Source organism: Pagrus major, chromosome 6 (assembly GCF_040436345.1).
Source record: "Pagrus major chromosome 6, Pma_NU_1.0".
NCBI classification, from domain to species: domain Eukaryota; kingdom Metazoa; phylum Chordata; class Actinopteri; order Spariformes; family Sparidae; genus Pagrus; species Pagrus major.
The window spans coordinates 5,507,898-5,522,979 of NC_133220.1; the positions used below are offsets into that span (position 1 = coordinate 5,507,898).

The following is a 15,082-nucleotide window of genomic DNA, read 5'->3' on the forward strand; positions in this document are numbered from 1 at the left end:
TTGAATAAGATGCCATATCATGTGAATGTTTATGCCTTTTTTGTTGTATCATGGGAAAGGAACCAGACAGGAAACTAGGTTTTGCTTCAGTAAATGTTCCTGAATTCTGGATGTAAAACTGGTGGATATATTGTGCATTTCAGGGAGGCTGCGGCTCAGGAGGTAAAGCATGTGGTCCACTAAACAGACAGTTGTTAGTTTGAACGGTGTGTGCGTGGATGTGTGAACAGCTGAGCATTGGAGAGATATCGTGGGAGGCTTTGAAGCACTGCATCGCACCTTTGTAATTAGTTTATGAATGTGTGTATCCAACCCTGTGAACCATCTATTAGAAAAAGTGTGATTGACAGAGTCTTTCCTGCAGCAGCTTAATCAGTCACACACATGACTGGAGTGGGCACTGAATAATTTGGTTTTCATTAAATGTCCAGTGTGAAGGGTTTAGTTGGATTCAGGAAAATCTATTGGCAGATATGGAATATAATAATCATAATGATATTTTTCATTTGTGTACAATCAGCTGAAACTAACAGACAACACGGTAGTCAGGATTTCCTACTTGTAAAGTCTGGGTACATCCATCTACCCCATTGTTTGGGGTTAGGCGAGTGAATTGAATATTCAGATACCAAGCATAAAAGTGCCATAAAATAAAATGTATAATGCTGCCTGGTCCCTCCTGTGTTGTTTCCCCCCTCTGTTTCATTTATATGCAAGGAGGCTGCAATGCTGAGGGTCCACTTGTGTGCACCTCTGCCAAAGAAACAGCATTTTTTATTTTTACGGTCAGCGTTTAACAAGTGTTTGTTAAGTTTTGTGTCGTGCACCTGGAATGCTTAGGTTAGCTTACCTCCAACTTTGACCGGAAAGCAGCATTATAATCGTGTTTTCGTAACCTTGTGATGAGACTTTTGTATCTACAGAGGGAGTTGGTCCTCTTCTGTGGAGTCCGCCATGTTGCACCGCCATGTTTTTACAGTAGCCCAGAACAGACAAACCAAACACTGAATCTATAGAGGGCCTTTTTTCATTTTTCTCACGTGTAGTGGCGAACATAGGGGAGGGTAAGGCCAGGCGAGGCATTTTTCTGGTTGCAATCTGCAACCTCACCACTAGATGTCACTAAATCACACTTACTGATCCTTTAAAGTTCACAAAGACGCACCAAAAATAACGACAGACCAGTCACCAAACATAAAATTAGACATTTTATTTTTCTTTTGATCTTTTCTCATGTCCTTCTTGAAAAGAGAAGTATAGCAGTACACTCTTTGTTTCATAGAAAATGAATAAAACAAAACGACAACAACAACAAAGTTATACATTTTATTTTCCCTTTCATAACTTTTGTTTTGTATTTTCTCCCATGTTTTGGAAGAGTAATATTGTCATAGAAAAATACTATATTACATAGAATAGAACTTTACACAATTTGAAAAAGGAAAAAAAAAAAAAGAAAATTACACAATATCAACATACATTATTAACAGCCCAATCCGGAATCGCAATAAGCTTCGATGCCACTTGTGTAAATAAAGTCCGAAAAATAAATACAAATGTTACAGGCCTGTATGAATCCAATTACTTTCATGGGATAAAGTTCTCATGTGATTTACAAGAACTGTGAAGCAAAGATTGTAGATAAACTTGCTAGTTTTGAAAACTGGGACAAGATATTATTTTCCCGTGCGTAGACGGTTTATTCCAGTGAGGATGGGCTGAGCTTCTTGCCAGTATGCTAAGCTAATGGCTAACTGACCAGATATTAAATTAACTGTAGTCTTCTGGGCAGAAAGCTACTCAGTTAGCTTAGCTGAGACAATATAGCTACCCTCCTAGAACTCAACTCAGGTTGTGAACAGTATGATTGTTTTCCAGCAGGGTGTGTAGTTCACTGTAGTTTTCTGGGCGCTAATAGTTAAGCTGGGTAACCACAGTTTTCTGGTCGCAAACTAGTGGTTAGCTTATTACTCTGGCTGGCTAACTGGAGTTTTATGGGCAGAAATATTTTTTTAGCTGAGCAAATATTATTGTAAAACCTATCTAAATCTATTTAACCATAGTTGAAGATCAGAAGATGACTGCACCAGAATGGTTAGTTGATTAGACATCATAGTTAGCTAGTTAACTGCTAATACGTAGCTAACCATTATCAACTATTACCCGGAGTTTTCTGGCCAGTAGGCTTACAGTTCTTAGAAAACATGCAAAATCTATCAGAGCCAGTCCAATACAGATGTCACGTTTGAGTTGTTAGGCTACGTACAGTTGTGTACAGCCACGCTGGACTATCAGCTTTTGCAACTGTTAGCTAACAGCAGCTCCAATATGTCTACTGCAGGGCAAATAAATGCATGGCTATGAAAGTCTTCACTCACCTCAATTGGAACAAACCGAAAAATGCGATTTGACCAAAGCAGAAGCAGAGATCTCTTTTTTATCATCAATTTAAAACAATGAATGATTGCCGGCTTAACAATGCAAAATAGCTACTCATGCGGTAGAAACCCCAGCATGTGGTCCATTCCCAACCAGAACTTATCACAGTAGCAGGTAACCTCCTGCCAAAGCTCTCAACTTAACTCATTCCACCTCCACAGCCTGGTTTGAGCATTCTCATGGTCAAAAAACTCATTTTTAGTGTTATGACAAACTATAAAATCACAACACATTTTGTGAGAGTGTGTGTGTGAAGGGGGCACACAGAAATGGAAGCCATGTGAATGTGCCATCCTGCAGACGATGATGTAATAAATGTCAGCTTATATAATAACATATGAAATGTAATGGCATCATTTAATGGGGTCAGGGGAATTGAAAACAGGCCAGTGTAATAAAACGCAGGCATGAAGTCATCAGACTGACATTGCAACATTTCTCCCCCTAATGTTTCTTTACATTAGTACCTTAATCATTTGTAAGTTTGGTTTAGAATTATTGCAATATCAGTCCTACATTGTCACAGTAATTTAAAGTTTTGTCATTTTAACACTTTTAATTTGTTACATTTATTATATTATACAAGTAGGAGGAATTATGTCACTTTACAGACTTCAGTCATCCATGGGACGTTTGTTACGGTTCCGGATTGGGCTTAAAACCGACCTTTGACCCAGAAATGCATAGGGAGTATGGATGACCACACATACGTACATACATACATACATACATACATAAAAACCAACAGAACAATTTGGAAGGCTTTTCTCAGCATTTTGTCATTTTTTGTTGCTTTACAAAACTTCTTTTTTCATTGATTTTTTTTTGGCCACTTGACATTGCGTAAAAAACACTCAGACAAGTTTGTTCTGTTGTACATGAAAATACTTACAGTGCATGGTATTCAACAGTGTGCTTCTTTTTTTTGTAGTTAGTGCTTGGAGATAAGTAAATGTCCCTTTTTTTTTCGTTATGTATGAAAAAGTTTGTCTTCCTCCCGGCTCGCTCGCAAAAACTGAGTTTTATACTGTTTTTCAGTCTCGTCAGGGTTTCAACGGCCCACAGCCCTGTAAAAATATCACCACTGTACAATGAAATGTACACCACCTGGTTCTCTCTCTCTGTGACACACACACACACACACACACACGTGCTGAAAAGTTCATACATGCTCAAATGGAAAAATACTGACATCCGTGGATACGAACATGTAAACACATGTGACACACAGAAACCTCGACACACACGGAGGCACGCATACCGATACAGACATACACACACGTTTCTTACTCTCTCTCACACACACACACACACACACACACACACACACACAGACTAACACACACACATGAGTGTTCTCCAAGGGGGCAGCTGGATAACTGACTGTATTATGTAACAACGTGAGGAAAGAGGGAGAGACATACAGTGTGAAAGAGAGAGAGAGAACAGAGGTTGTGATTGTTCCTGTCGAAAATTATTCCAATCCTTCAGAGGACAAAGGCTATTTTCTGTCCTCTCTCTCTCTCACACACACACTCTCACGCATTTTTCCTGCAAGTCCGTGTGTTGTGAACACACACACACACACACACACACACACAACGTATTATTAAGTATCTCTATTGTGCTTACATACATGCAGGAGCACATATATAAAAATGTAACCTTCCTAGCTTTTATACTGTTTCTGTCTGTCACACACACACAGACACACACACATACACAGTAGGAGGGGGAGCGACAGCCAGTCTCGTTTAATGTTAATCCACAAATAATTGGGGAGTGTTTTGGCAGAAATAATAGAAAATAAGGGAAAATTGTAAAAACAGGAGGTGAAGGAAGTGGAAAGAAATCTTTGCTGTGACCAAACAGACCAAAAATAAAGAGGTGAGGAGAGGTGGGAGGGTTAAGAAAAGTTATTAAATGAGAGGTTCAAATTTCTTCATGCTTGTTTTACTACAATACCCACATGCTAGAGTTGCATGGTAGGTGGAGGTACTTTGGGTGCACTTCCACAGCTTGGATTTGCATGAAATTCTCCTGGTTAGGGAGTGCAAAAGATTGGAAGGATGTTTTTTTTTTAATTCAACCATTGCATCGATGCATGTCGGTACGAACATCGCAGATACTTGCAGTAACTTTTGAATTTTCTGTCAATTTTGGATGAATTTAGCGGCTGTGTTTTGTTTTATTCTCAACCGCACTGATGAAGCGTTATGAATTTGCTACAGCTCTAATTAGCACCTCTGACCGACTTCACCTCCAAAGCAAAAGCAGCCAGGGCTCATGGGTATTGTAGTATTATGCCCAACTAATGGACAAAAAGGTTTACGCAGTTTCAGCTAGCCAAATCTAGTGGGCTACAGCATGTATACACCCTTTCAGACACACCCAACAAAGATAGAAAGGTACATGCATATCATAAACACAGACATAGGAATACAGCCTAGCCAAACACGCAGAAACGTGAACAAACACGTAATGACACACACATATAAACCCCTTTGTTTCATGTCCTTATGTTGTCTTTGCATGCTGGCCCCGTCCTGTAACAATGTCTGAATGTGTGTGGCGTTTGTCTTCAGCATCCTGACCAGCTCGATGTCTATGTTTGCAGATGATGCTGTTAACTTTGTTTAAGATCTTTGAGCCGCAAAATGGTTATCTCTACAAAGCCAAAGAGCAGTTACATTTCATTGTTCACTGTCTGAACTGGAGACATCATTTGAAGGTGCTATGTGGAGCATTTTAAACATCAGTTATCAAAATAGGTTTCATAGCTTGTTAATAATGAGACTGTGGTGGCGAGGCTTACTATAAGCTATTCGGAAACAGTGGTGCTGTTCATGCTTGGAGTTTTGTTGTCTTGCCTGTGAACCCCGGTTCTCCCTATAGCAAAGAGATTGTTTGTTTTGTTGGAACTGCTGTTTACACTGATGTACTAAATCTCGACATAGGCATGGGTTGAGCCAGGCAACTCTCTAAATATGCTAAATATGCTTACAGTTGTTATACTGCAGGGTTCTCTGCTCACTGTTACCTGTGGCTAGTAAGTATTGATGCTTTGGTAAATGCAAGTGGACTGTATATAACACCTTTGTCTGTTTAGTGTGAAGAAAAATACATGTTTGATGAATATGTTCCCATTAGCCTTTAATTTCTTCTACCATCTGTTTTCACCAGCCTATAAACATCGGCTCTGTTTGTTGTTGAAGAACACTGCGTGGCTTGATGCTGCTAAAAGTTGACAGGCTCTTTTGTAAATGGGAAAGTGGTAATGAAATTATCCTAAGTGCTACTGAAAGCACCTTTAATAGCATGAATGGGTGCCATTTTCGATTATGCTTTACCTCGACCCTAATCATGAGCTCTGCTATTTAAAATGCATGCATAGCAGCGACTGCTATTTGACTTTGTAACCCAGCCAGTGAGCTGAGGTGAGATGAACCCAGTGCTCTCAGATAACTGTAGTGACAGATTGGGCAATGTAGATTGGCAACTCTCCCAAAAAAAAAAACAGAAGATAAACAGAAAAGGGTCAAAGATCTCTAATAATGTTGCAGGACGATGTTCTTCTGATGGCAACACAGTTTCTTCCGGGGCATCTCACAGCTTCCCAATCGTGTTGCAGCAAAAGTTGTTATTTAAATTCCATTTAAGATGTTTCATCTGTAGAGGAAAGAAACTTCCTTCCATTCTTTCTTGTCCCTTTGATGACTAGATTAACTAAAACAGTTTGGCAGTTGTGATGTGATCATTGTCTTGTTATAATGGCACAAATTTAGTTTTTTTTTCTAATATCACTGTACTGACCTTAGTGTGCAGAAATATCCAGTATAGAAGTCGACCTTTCCAAAACTTTTTCAAAATTGTAATGGAGCAGCAGTATTTCAGCAGCACTTTTAGCAGCAATGTGGACTTCTACAGTGGCTACATCGATAGAGACCATCTTCTCAGTCATGACCATCTGCCTTCACTTTCTTATTTACCTTTCTTACAGCAAACTGAGCGAGGCAGTTTCTCTCCTTCATCAACAAAGTTTCATTTGAAATTTCCTAAAATAACAATATTGTATAATAAGGCAGATCCCTCTGGTACCGTTGGCACTAGAAATTTCTATAAACCTGTGGTCTGGCGTTAAAAACAGCTGAAATTACCTCAACCCCCGAATTGCAGGTTTTTATTCATTTGTTTTGAGTGAAAACATGATGAAGAGAGTCAGAATAATTTTAAATGGCTGGTTAAGGTGCCAAGTTAGTGGTTGTTTCTGTTGGAATAACACTGAGAACTCCAAGTCAGCCTTCAGGAGTGTGTCTCTGGTGGTTTTTCAGCACTGTGCTGTGCTTCCAGAGAGGAATATACTGTATGACAGCAGTTCCACCTAGTGTGAATGGGAGGGGGGCGATTGTGTGAGCATGCAAGTGTGAGTGTATATATGTACGAGTCTCTGTTTTAAGTAGAATTATTGCACGCCGGTGGAGTGTGTGTGAGTGTTTGGGCCAGTTTCTGTAGATATAACTTTACACTTCATCACCAGTTCTATGTCTCCTGCCTGAGTGTGACTGCTAATGTGTACGTCTAGAGATTCATCAGTCTGTCTTTTTTTGTGTGTCTGTGTGTTACAGGTCTAGCGGATGGTCCAAAGTGTTGTTATTGTCCTCTGTGTCATCGTTGGCCAGCGGGTTGCGGCTGATGACCAGCTCCAGTCTGTCTCCGGCCTCTGTGATGAGAGGCACCGCCAGGCAGCAGTCAAAGTCCCGCGTCCTCACGTGGTTCACCTGGACAGAGAGACGCAGACAATGGCTGTTCCAGTAAATGGTATTGTTGGTTCATTAGCTAGCTAAGATTGACTGAGACTAACTTTTGCTTAAAGGGACACTTCAACCCAAAATCAAAAATAGGTACTTTTTAAACAGTCATGCCATCTTTCCATGTAGACTGTAATGGTGTAAGTTGCTGAGTTTTGGAGATGCACGGAGGCCCTCGGAGGCAAGTAAGCCATTTATTTTCCTGATGATCCACTTTCTGAGTCTAATCTAAATTGTTTACTCTCCTGTGTTTTTGACTTGAGAACTGGTGGAAAAAAAGTTTTTGCCAGGAAAATCTTTCCAAGTTCCTTAATTTTTGTTTCCGTCCGTGAAAACACATGGGGAAGAAAAAATTCAGGAGATTTTTTTTTCATGTGTGAAGTTGGATGAGTATTAAAAACAAACACTTAAAAAATGATTCTTGGAAAAAAAAATTCACTCAGTTTCACACATGGCAAAAAATTCTCCCAAAATATTTTTCACATAAAAACATGTTTTCAGAAATGGAAAAAAAAATTAAGGAACTTGGAAAGATTTCCCTGGCAAAACGTTTTTCCCCCCACCACTTCAGATCAGACTTAGAAAGTTGATCCCCAGAAAACAAAAATCCTGACCTGATCCAGAAGTTCCCTAATTTTTGTTTGCATCTATGAAAACACATGGGGAAGAAAAAATTCTGGAAATTTTTTTTTTCATGTGTGAAACCAAGTTAAGTTGGATGAGTATTACCAAAAAAAAAACACTTAAAAAAATTTGCCTTACAAATTTTTTTTTTCTCGAAAACAAATTTCACTCAGTTTCACACATGGCAAAAAAAAAATTCTCCAAAAAATTTTTTTCACTGGGTTTTCACAGATGGCAAAAAAAAAAAAAGGAACTCAGAAAGATTTTCCTGGCAGGTGTTTTTCCCCCACCAGTTCTCAAGTCAGAAACACAGGAGAGAAAACAATTTACATCAGACTGAGAAAGTGGATCCCCAGAAAAAAGTCCTTACTTGCGCCTCAGGGCCTCCGTAGAGATGTCTTCCTTCTCTTGACTATATGCAACTCTGCTTACAAATCTTTCAAATGTATTTTTTGGAGCTTTACCACAAGCTATGTCTCTTTTCATAAATCATGACCTAGTTACTCAAGATAATCTATTTTCTTACTGTATCACAGCGCTGAAGGAAGCATTTATTGTATCTAATCAAAGGCGAGCCTCTCATCCACGAGTAGATTCATGCTTCCTTGTACATGTTAATACGTTTGGTGGGTCTTGATTTCTGGAAAGATAAACTGCTGTTCAGTTTTTTAAATGTATTTTTTGACACACTGAACACCAGAAGCCGAGTGAAGTGTCATACATTCAAAATGAGTCAGACGTCTCCACAGCCGGCAGCTCACACCATAACATCACTACAGGGAGGAGGAAAAATGTTGTTTTGACTTTGGAGTGAACACGCTCTTTAAGGCTACAGGACAAACAGTGACTACATACAAAAATGGTGAACTTGAGCTTTAGTTTGAGGGTGTTCACATCCACATTATGTTAACCGCACAGTAACTGTAGGCCTTTATATACACAGCAGTTTAATGTCAAGGGTCAGAATTTAAAGGTCATTAACTTTACCTGTGAGAAACAAGCAACTGGTATTTGCAGCATGTTGTCTAGAGATGGATGTTAAAACCCTCAAACATTAACAGGCTTCCTTTATCGTTACCTGCAGGATCCTGTCGTAGGGTCTGAGACCGGCTCGGTCAGCTGGCCCGTCGGGTCTGATCATGTTGACGTACACTCCCTTCTCTAAGAAGCCGTCCGACACACTGAAGCCGAAGTCGTCGATCTCCGGGTCCTTGACCACCGTTACCTACAGAAGACAACGCAGATGTAAGTTGGTCCAAATTCAAACGTGAACAGAAAGTATTAATCTAAAAGCCCCATATGCTTCAAAATAGTCAGTTCAGGTTGTCTTCAAGGGCCCTGAGGCAACAAGCCGAACACAAAGAGTTATCGCTGCTGACAGTGTCACGTTATCTAATGGTTGCTGTTAAAGGTTGCAGTTGAACAGACCACAAAGACGACAGCGTAGAAGGAAATGATTGGTCTGTGTTCCTAATCTGTGAGAGACAAACAAGACAACCATTCTATTGCCACAGTAATTCTGGTTTAACTGTCTCAACGTATCCTACAAGAAGAAGTTGAGACGTTTAACATGCTGAGCTGGCTAAAATGGCCACTGATTCATCACAAAAGCTGCAGGTGATGAATGTTGGCTTGTTGTGTCAGGGCCCCTGCTTCTACTGTACACAGCAGGACATACTGTACCCGTGCTGCATGCTTTACTGAAGCATGATTGAACACAGGATAAATGCAAGATGGAAGATTTTACAACTGGTAATGCAGGCCAGATGTTTTGCTGAGAACTGTGGGGTAACAAACCCCCCCCCAAAAAAACGAAAAGGCAGTATTACATGATATATGAATATTGTATGATCTTTTAATGAGACACCATTTAGATAGAGGCTGTTAAATTCTGGCTGATGACCAATGAGCCCATCAGAGTTTAACGCATTTTTCATCCATGTGGATGATGAATGTATTTCCCATCCCGGCCCCGGGCTGTACAAGTTTGAGCAGAGCCCTGCATGAAGTCATTACTGTAAATTTACTGGGGGGTGAAAAACATCTAACCGCCAGCATAATAGTTGCCCGAGGGAGTCGTGCGGCTATACTGTACATTTTAAACCGTCTTACATAACACGCTGCACTGTAAACGTTCTCAGACTCATAAAGGTCACTTTAATGTCTTTTTAAACTTGAACCAGCTCAAACTTGTTAATAAGTAGAAATGCCTTTTCACAGAGGACATTTCGACACGTGACTGCATGAAAAGCTCCAAATCAAAACAAATGAATGTTGGCTGGATTCCAATTCGCAGCTTCAGTTTCAAGGTCCTGGTAGTGTGCGATGCAGGCTCACTGTTAAACTGGGAACAGGGCCATTGTTAAAGTTATTAACTATCTAACACCGATGCTTTTGTTACTGTTACAGGTCAAAAGGTTTATTTCCCTCAGTTGACACTTGTTTTGTCTTGTTTTTTTGTTCTTCAGTGGAAAAGAATACAATAAGCATTCATTCCCAGGTCAAATGACTCTGCAAACTCATCTTCTGGCAATGGAAAAGGAGTCATTTGCCTATTTTTAGCATGTAATCCTTATTTTAAAAAACCTGCAAATACGCATGCTGTAAGACTTTTGGTGTGAGAATGATACGAGGGAACACTGACCCTAAACTCTTGACAGAGAGCTGGACAGTCTCTAACAGCAGACTGAGCTCGAAGAAACACATTGAAATCTCTGGAGATTCAGTTATTCACCGTCTCACGGGGAGGTAGATGAAAAAGATTAGAGCCATTCTCATCTGTGCATTATGTATGGAACGAGCAGCGGGAAGCGATTGATGTGGCTCAGCTAGGCTAGCTGCTTCCATTCTACATGCTGAGCAAAGTAAACCTCCTCCTGGCTCCAGCTACATAATTGCTACACATACATAAAACTAGTATCAGTCTTCTCAAGTCTATTTCTCACTAGATGATGTAAAATAATACTCTCACTAACTGTTTACCCTCCACTCATTCTCTCAACATTTCATCTTCTAGCCCAGAACAGAAGCCACATCACGACAGAGTCTTCAGACATCAGGTGTGAACTCACCTTGTGCAGCTCCAGAGGCGTCGGCGACAGAATCCCCTGCATCTCCTCTTTGATCCGACGAGACTCCCACGTCCTCTCCGACACTCTCAACGAGGCCTTGGGCTTGGGCTCGTGGTGCAGGAGAGGGGACTGGTTGTCTTGGTGGAATTGGGCTCCTGGGTGCAGGTGGGCCTCATGGTTGTAGTGGGCCTCCTGGTGCAGGAGGGCATCTGGGTTTTGAAATGAGAATAAAACATTCATCTTCATTTTCTCTTGATTGGAAAGATATTGCATTTGACTTTGGAGGTGTCAGTCCTTTATCATGATCTTGGAGAAACAACCTTGGCATTTTTTACGTTTGGCACTGAATTACCTTGATGGAGTTGGGCCTCTTCATGCAGGTGGGCCTCCTCGTGCAGATGGGCACCCTGGTGGAGGTGTGCAGCCTGATGGAGCAGGTTTCCCTGGTGCAGGAGAGAATTTCTCCGCAACGGGCTCATCCTGTTGTGGCTCAGCATGGGCTCAGCATGAGGCTTGTTGACACCATCTACACCCAGACTGATGGCTGTTCCTGTCATGATGGATGCCTGCACAAACCAAAACACACACACACACACAGACACACACACAGACACACACACACACACACACACACACACACACACACACACACACACACACACACACACACACTCCTAAACTTCAGCTAAGGCTAACATTACTGTGTTAAACTTAGGTTTATGTGTCTTTAGTGTATATATCTGGCTGAATAATGCTACTTTTAACTCTTCACAGTTATTAGGTGGCTGAATATGGTGCGTGGTCTAGCGTTTACAGTTATTAGGTTATGGCGTGTCTACTGAGCCCTCACATGTCGCTGTTATAGATTTGCTGTAAGCTTTGAAGTGGTGCCGTGCCGCTGGTCTGACAGCCCATTACTCCAAAACTAATGGTCAGAAAAATATCTCATTGGACCAAAAGTCCATTCGTCTTTGAAACAAACGGCCATTGATCTGAAAATACACTCTTTGGCCTTAAAAGGCTATATTTCTTGCCTTACACTAAACGGCATACCCTAACCCTAAACCCCAGGGAGAGAGTGTATTTTCAGAACAATAGCAATCGGAACAGACTGCTTTTGTTTTCAGGATGATGGGCTGTCGGACCAAAGGGCTCGTGCTCAAATGGGACATTTTTCAAACTGTTGGGGTTTTGGAATACCGGGCTGTCTGAACAAACGGTATTTCCCCAAAGTAATGTGCTATTACAAAGTATAAGAAGGAATATAACAGTTATTGTGGGGAGCTTGATATGTCCTGATCACAAACAATAGATCCATCTTAAGCTGCGGGGGTGTTATCAACAGGTTAAATCCCTCATTAAGTTATGAATCAAACCCAATGGCAGTTTGATACTAATGTTAACTTACAGTTATGTCGAAGAATGCTAATTACAGGTTGACACGCTAACTGACCTCAATCTCTCTGAGTAGTTCTGATTGGCCGCAGGTCTCCAGATCCTCGAGAGCCTGACACCAGAAACTGTCATCTGGATCCAACAGGATACCGTCTGGTTGTTGGCCAATAAATCTGTCACACAAAAACACGAATGAAATCAAATTAAGATGCTTTGGAAACACATTATCTCATGAAAGAAGAAAATCATATATTAAGCCACCAAACAAGATAACAAGTCAACATTTGAACAGTTTTTTTTGGCTGAATCTTTGTAAATCTATATAAATGTTAACTGTGCTTTTTCTATAACATTGTCTGCACCTTAAAACAATAACCCGACCAATCAGGAGTCAGTAAAATGAGTTGAGTCTGCACATCAATGCGGAAATCCCCCCGTGGTCTTTTAAAAGCATTAGCGATGGCGTCACGTCAACAACAAAGCCCATGTGAAGTCACAGCAGTGTCAATACAGGGCAAGGCTATTGGTTCTGGTTAAATCCAACACGAGTAATCTTTCACCACTGAATGTCCTTGACTGACAAGATTAATTCACTTTCACTGCGCAGCTGATTTTTTTCTCACCACCCTTTACTCTCTCGCTCTCCACCCCCATTAGTGTTACATAACCCCAGTGAAAGTTGCTATCCTCACAAGGCTTAACCTCCTGACTCATCGCTAAACACACAGACACAAACACACACAGTCTCACTGGGTTCATGACTCAAATCTTCACACTAAAATTTCCACTTCACCACAAGCTCTTAGTGTTGATACTGTTACAAAAACAGCTAACCGAATGCAACCGACTAATACTTGTTTCTATAATACTCACACCAGAGTTATAAATCAGTCATTAAGAGTAATAGAAAATTCATTTACAACAATGTGGATACGTTATCATGTACACTAGTTATTTTTCTTCCTAATTTATTGTAAAGAAGTGAATGTTTTTGTTTCTGGACTATTGGTCAGACATCACCTTGGGAACTGTGATGTTAAGCTTTTGAGTTTTACTGTATATTACATAATACACATTAAATTATAAAAGAGTTCATAAGAGAGAAGATCAACATATTATTTGAATATGTAAATTATTACTACGATACAGTAATTTCCATCATTTTAGGACAAAGTATCATTGTTTTGTTTTGTTTTGCTCCTTTTAGGTGGATTTTTGTTGTCAGATTTTATTTTGAACAGGTTAAATAAACAAAAAAAAAACAACAACCAATGAAATTAACAGCATACAATGGACTAACATTAATAAAAACTTTTATTTGTCTTATTATTTATTTGTCTTATTTTCAGCTAGTGGCGTTTAAAGTGGTGACATCGCTTACAGGTCAAAAGTGTGGACATTCTTCAGTTTTAAGCAGTGTGGCAGACAGTGATACGCTTACTTTCAATATGAATGTGACCACCCTTAAAATAAAAAGGGTGGTAATGCTATTAAGTTTACCCAGAATTGTGCTTTGTGAATACATTTTTTTTTTCCATAGATGTCAAGAGAATTACTGAATCATTGCAGTCACTCCAATTTTCAGTTGAACTCAAAGTAGGTCCTTCAGGGACTAAATCAGCTGTTTTGTATGTTGTAGTCATTTAACTACAAACAGCCCAATCTTTAGATCTCAGCTAACTATTGTAAAAAACAAGTTAAAATGGTCAGCAAATATATTATAAAGACAAAACTAGGTTCAGTCCTACCCTGGTGGTTTGTCCCAGTCATCCTCACTGAAGCCTCCGTCGCTGAACGGGTAGTTCTTCCGGCGTCCGGGAGGAGGGGTGTTGCTGCGCTGCTGCTGCTGCTTGGCACTACGCCATTCATGGGGGTGGAGGGCGATACCAGCTGCCTGGTGGCTGTATGTACCTGCAGGAGGAGTGACACGCTCAAATCTCTAAAAGACTCTGCATTTATTGCGTTTCATCAAATGTCACAGTTCCTTTAAACATGTTCTGCAATGTGTGGCCTCGCTGGCCTTTCACCAGCTACATGTGTTAATCCAAAGCTTACCCTGGCTGCCATAGCCGGCGTCCATCCCTGAGCCATCCCACGACTCCATGGCAGAGTCGACGCTGGGTATGGTTGTGGAGTAAAGCTCCGACAGCTTATTTGTCTGTTGGCTGTCCGTCAGATCGTCCTCCTCAGTGTCGCTGATCTCATTCTCTGTCGTGTCCTCTGCCTCTGCTGCCTTCCGCTCCTCTAAATCTTGAAGAGAAAAGGCTGGATTGGGTTTGTCCAATGAAGTGATCATCAAATGAAAAAAAGAAAATCGTGAGACAAATAAGCCAAGGTTGATTTGATTTTGCAAGTAATCACCAGAGGCAATAACAACATGATGCATCTTTGAGTTCAGTTTATACTTACTGTCCAGCTGTTTCTTAATCTTGAGGGTGACCGTCTCTCCAGCCATCTGCAGCAGGTGGATGGCTTCACTCAGGGGTTTTCCTTTTAAACTGACGCTGTTGATAGCCAGGATCCGATCACCTACGTGAATAGCACCCGTCCTGGACGCACACGAAAACACACATTCACACACGTGCACACAAAGTAATGTACAATTCAGCTTTCCCCCCTGATGTCCTCCGGCTGCTCTGCCTCAACTCTAAGTGATTTAAAGAGTTTCCTGATGGACAGAAATCTTTAACTTGTTGCTATAGTAACCTGTAACTGCTGCTAACTGTAGCCGCTTGTTAGCTCTGT

At 40.7% G+C, this 15,082-nt stretch overlaps 1 protein-coding gene and 1 long non-coding RNA gene across 3 annotated transcripts in view; one reads left to right on the plus strand and one right to left on the minus strand.

The window, feature by feature from the left end:
* Positions 1–1,195: 1,195 nt before the first annotated feature.
* The window catches only part of LOC140997667 (glutamate receptor-interacting protein 2-like), a 273,676-nt gene continuing 259,789 nt past the window's right edge, over positions 1,196–15,082 (minus strand). Inside the window, exons 18-25 of one of the 2 annotated variants that reach the window (XM_073467633.1) lie at positions 14,747–14,886; positions 14,393–14,602; positions 14,086–14,248; positions 12,396–12,510; positions 11,295–11,508; positions 10,943–11,151; positions 8,950–9,096; positions 1,196–7,217 (exon numbers count right to left, since the gene is read on the minus strand). In XM_073467633.1, the coding sequence (XP_073323734.1) occupies positions 7,059–7,217; positions 8,950–9,096; positions 10,943–11,151; positions 11,295–11,508; positions 12,396–12,510; positions 14,086–14,248; positions 14,393–14,602; positions 14,747–14,886 (1,357 nt within the window). In that variant the 3' untranslated portion in view covers positions 1,196–7,058. Of the gene's footprint in view, positions 7,243–8,949; positions 9,097–10,942; positions 11,152–11,294; positions 11,509–12,395; positions 12,511–14,085; positions 14,249–14,392; positions 14,603–14,746; positions 14,887–15,082 lie in introns of both variants that reach the window. The other variant, XM_073467634.1, reaches the window with a different exon arrangement.
* LOC140997668 (uncharacterized) lies at positions 7,168–11,017 on the plus strand. The gene is made up of 3 exons (XR_012179380.1): positions 7,168–7,257; positions 8,956–9,116; positions 10,888–11,017. It is a non-coding gene; the product is annotated as an uncharacterized lncRNA (long non-coding RNA).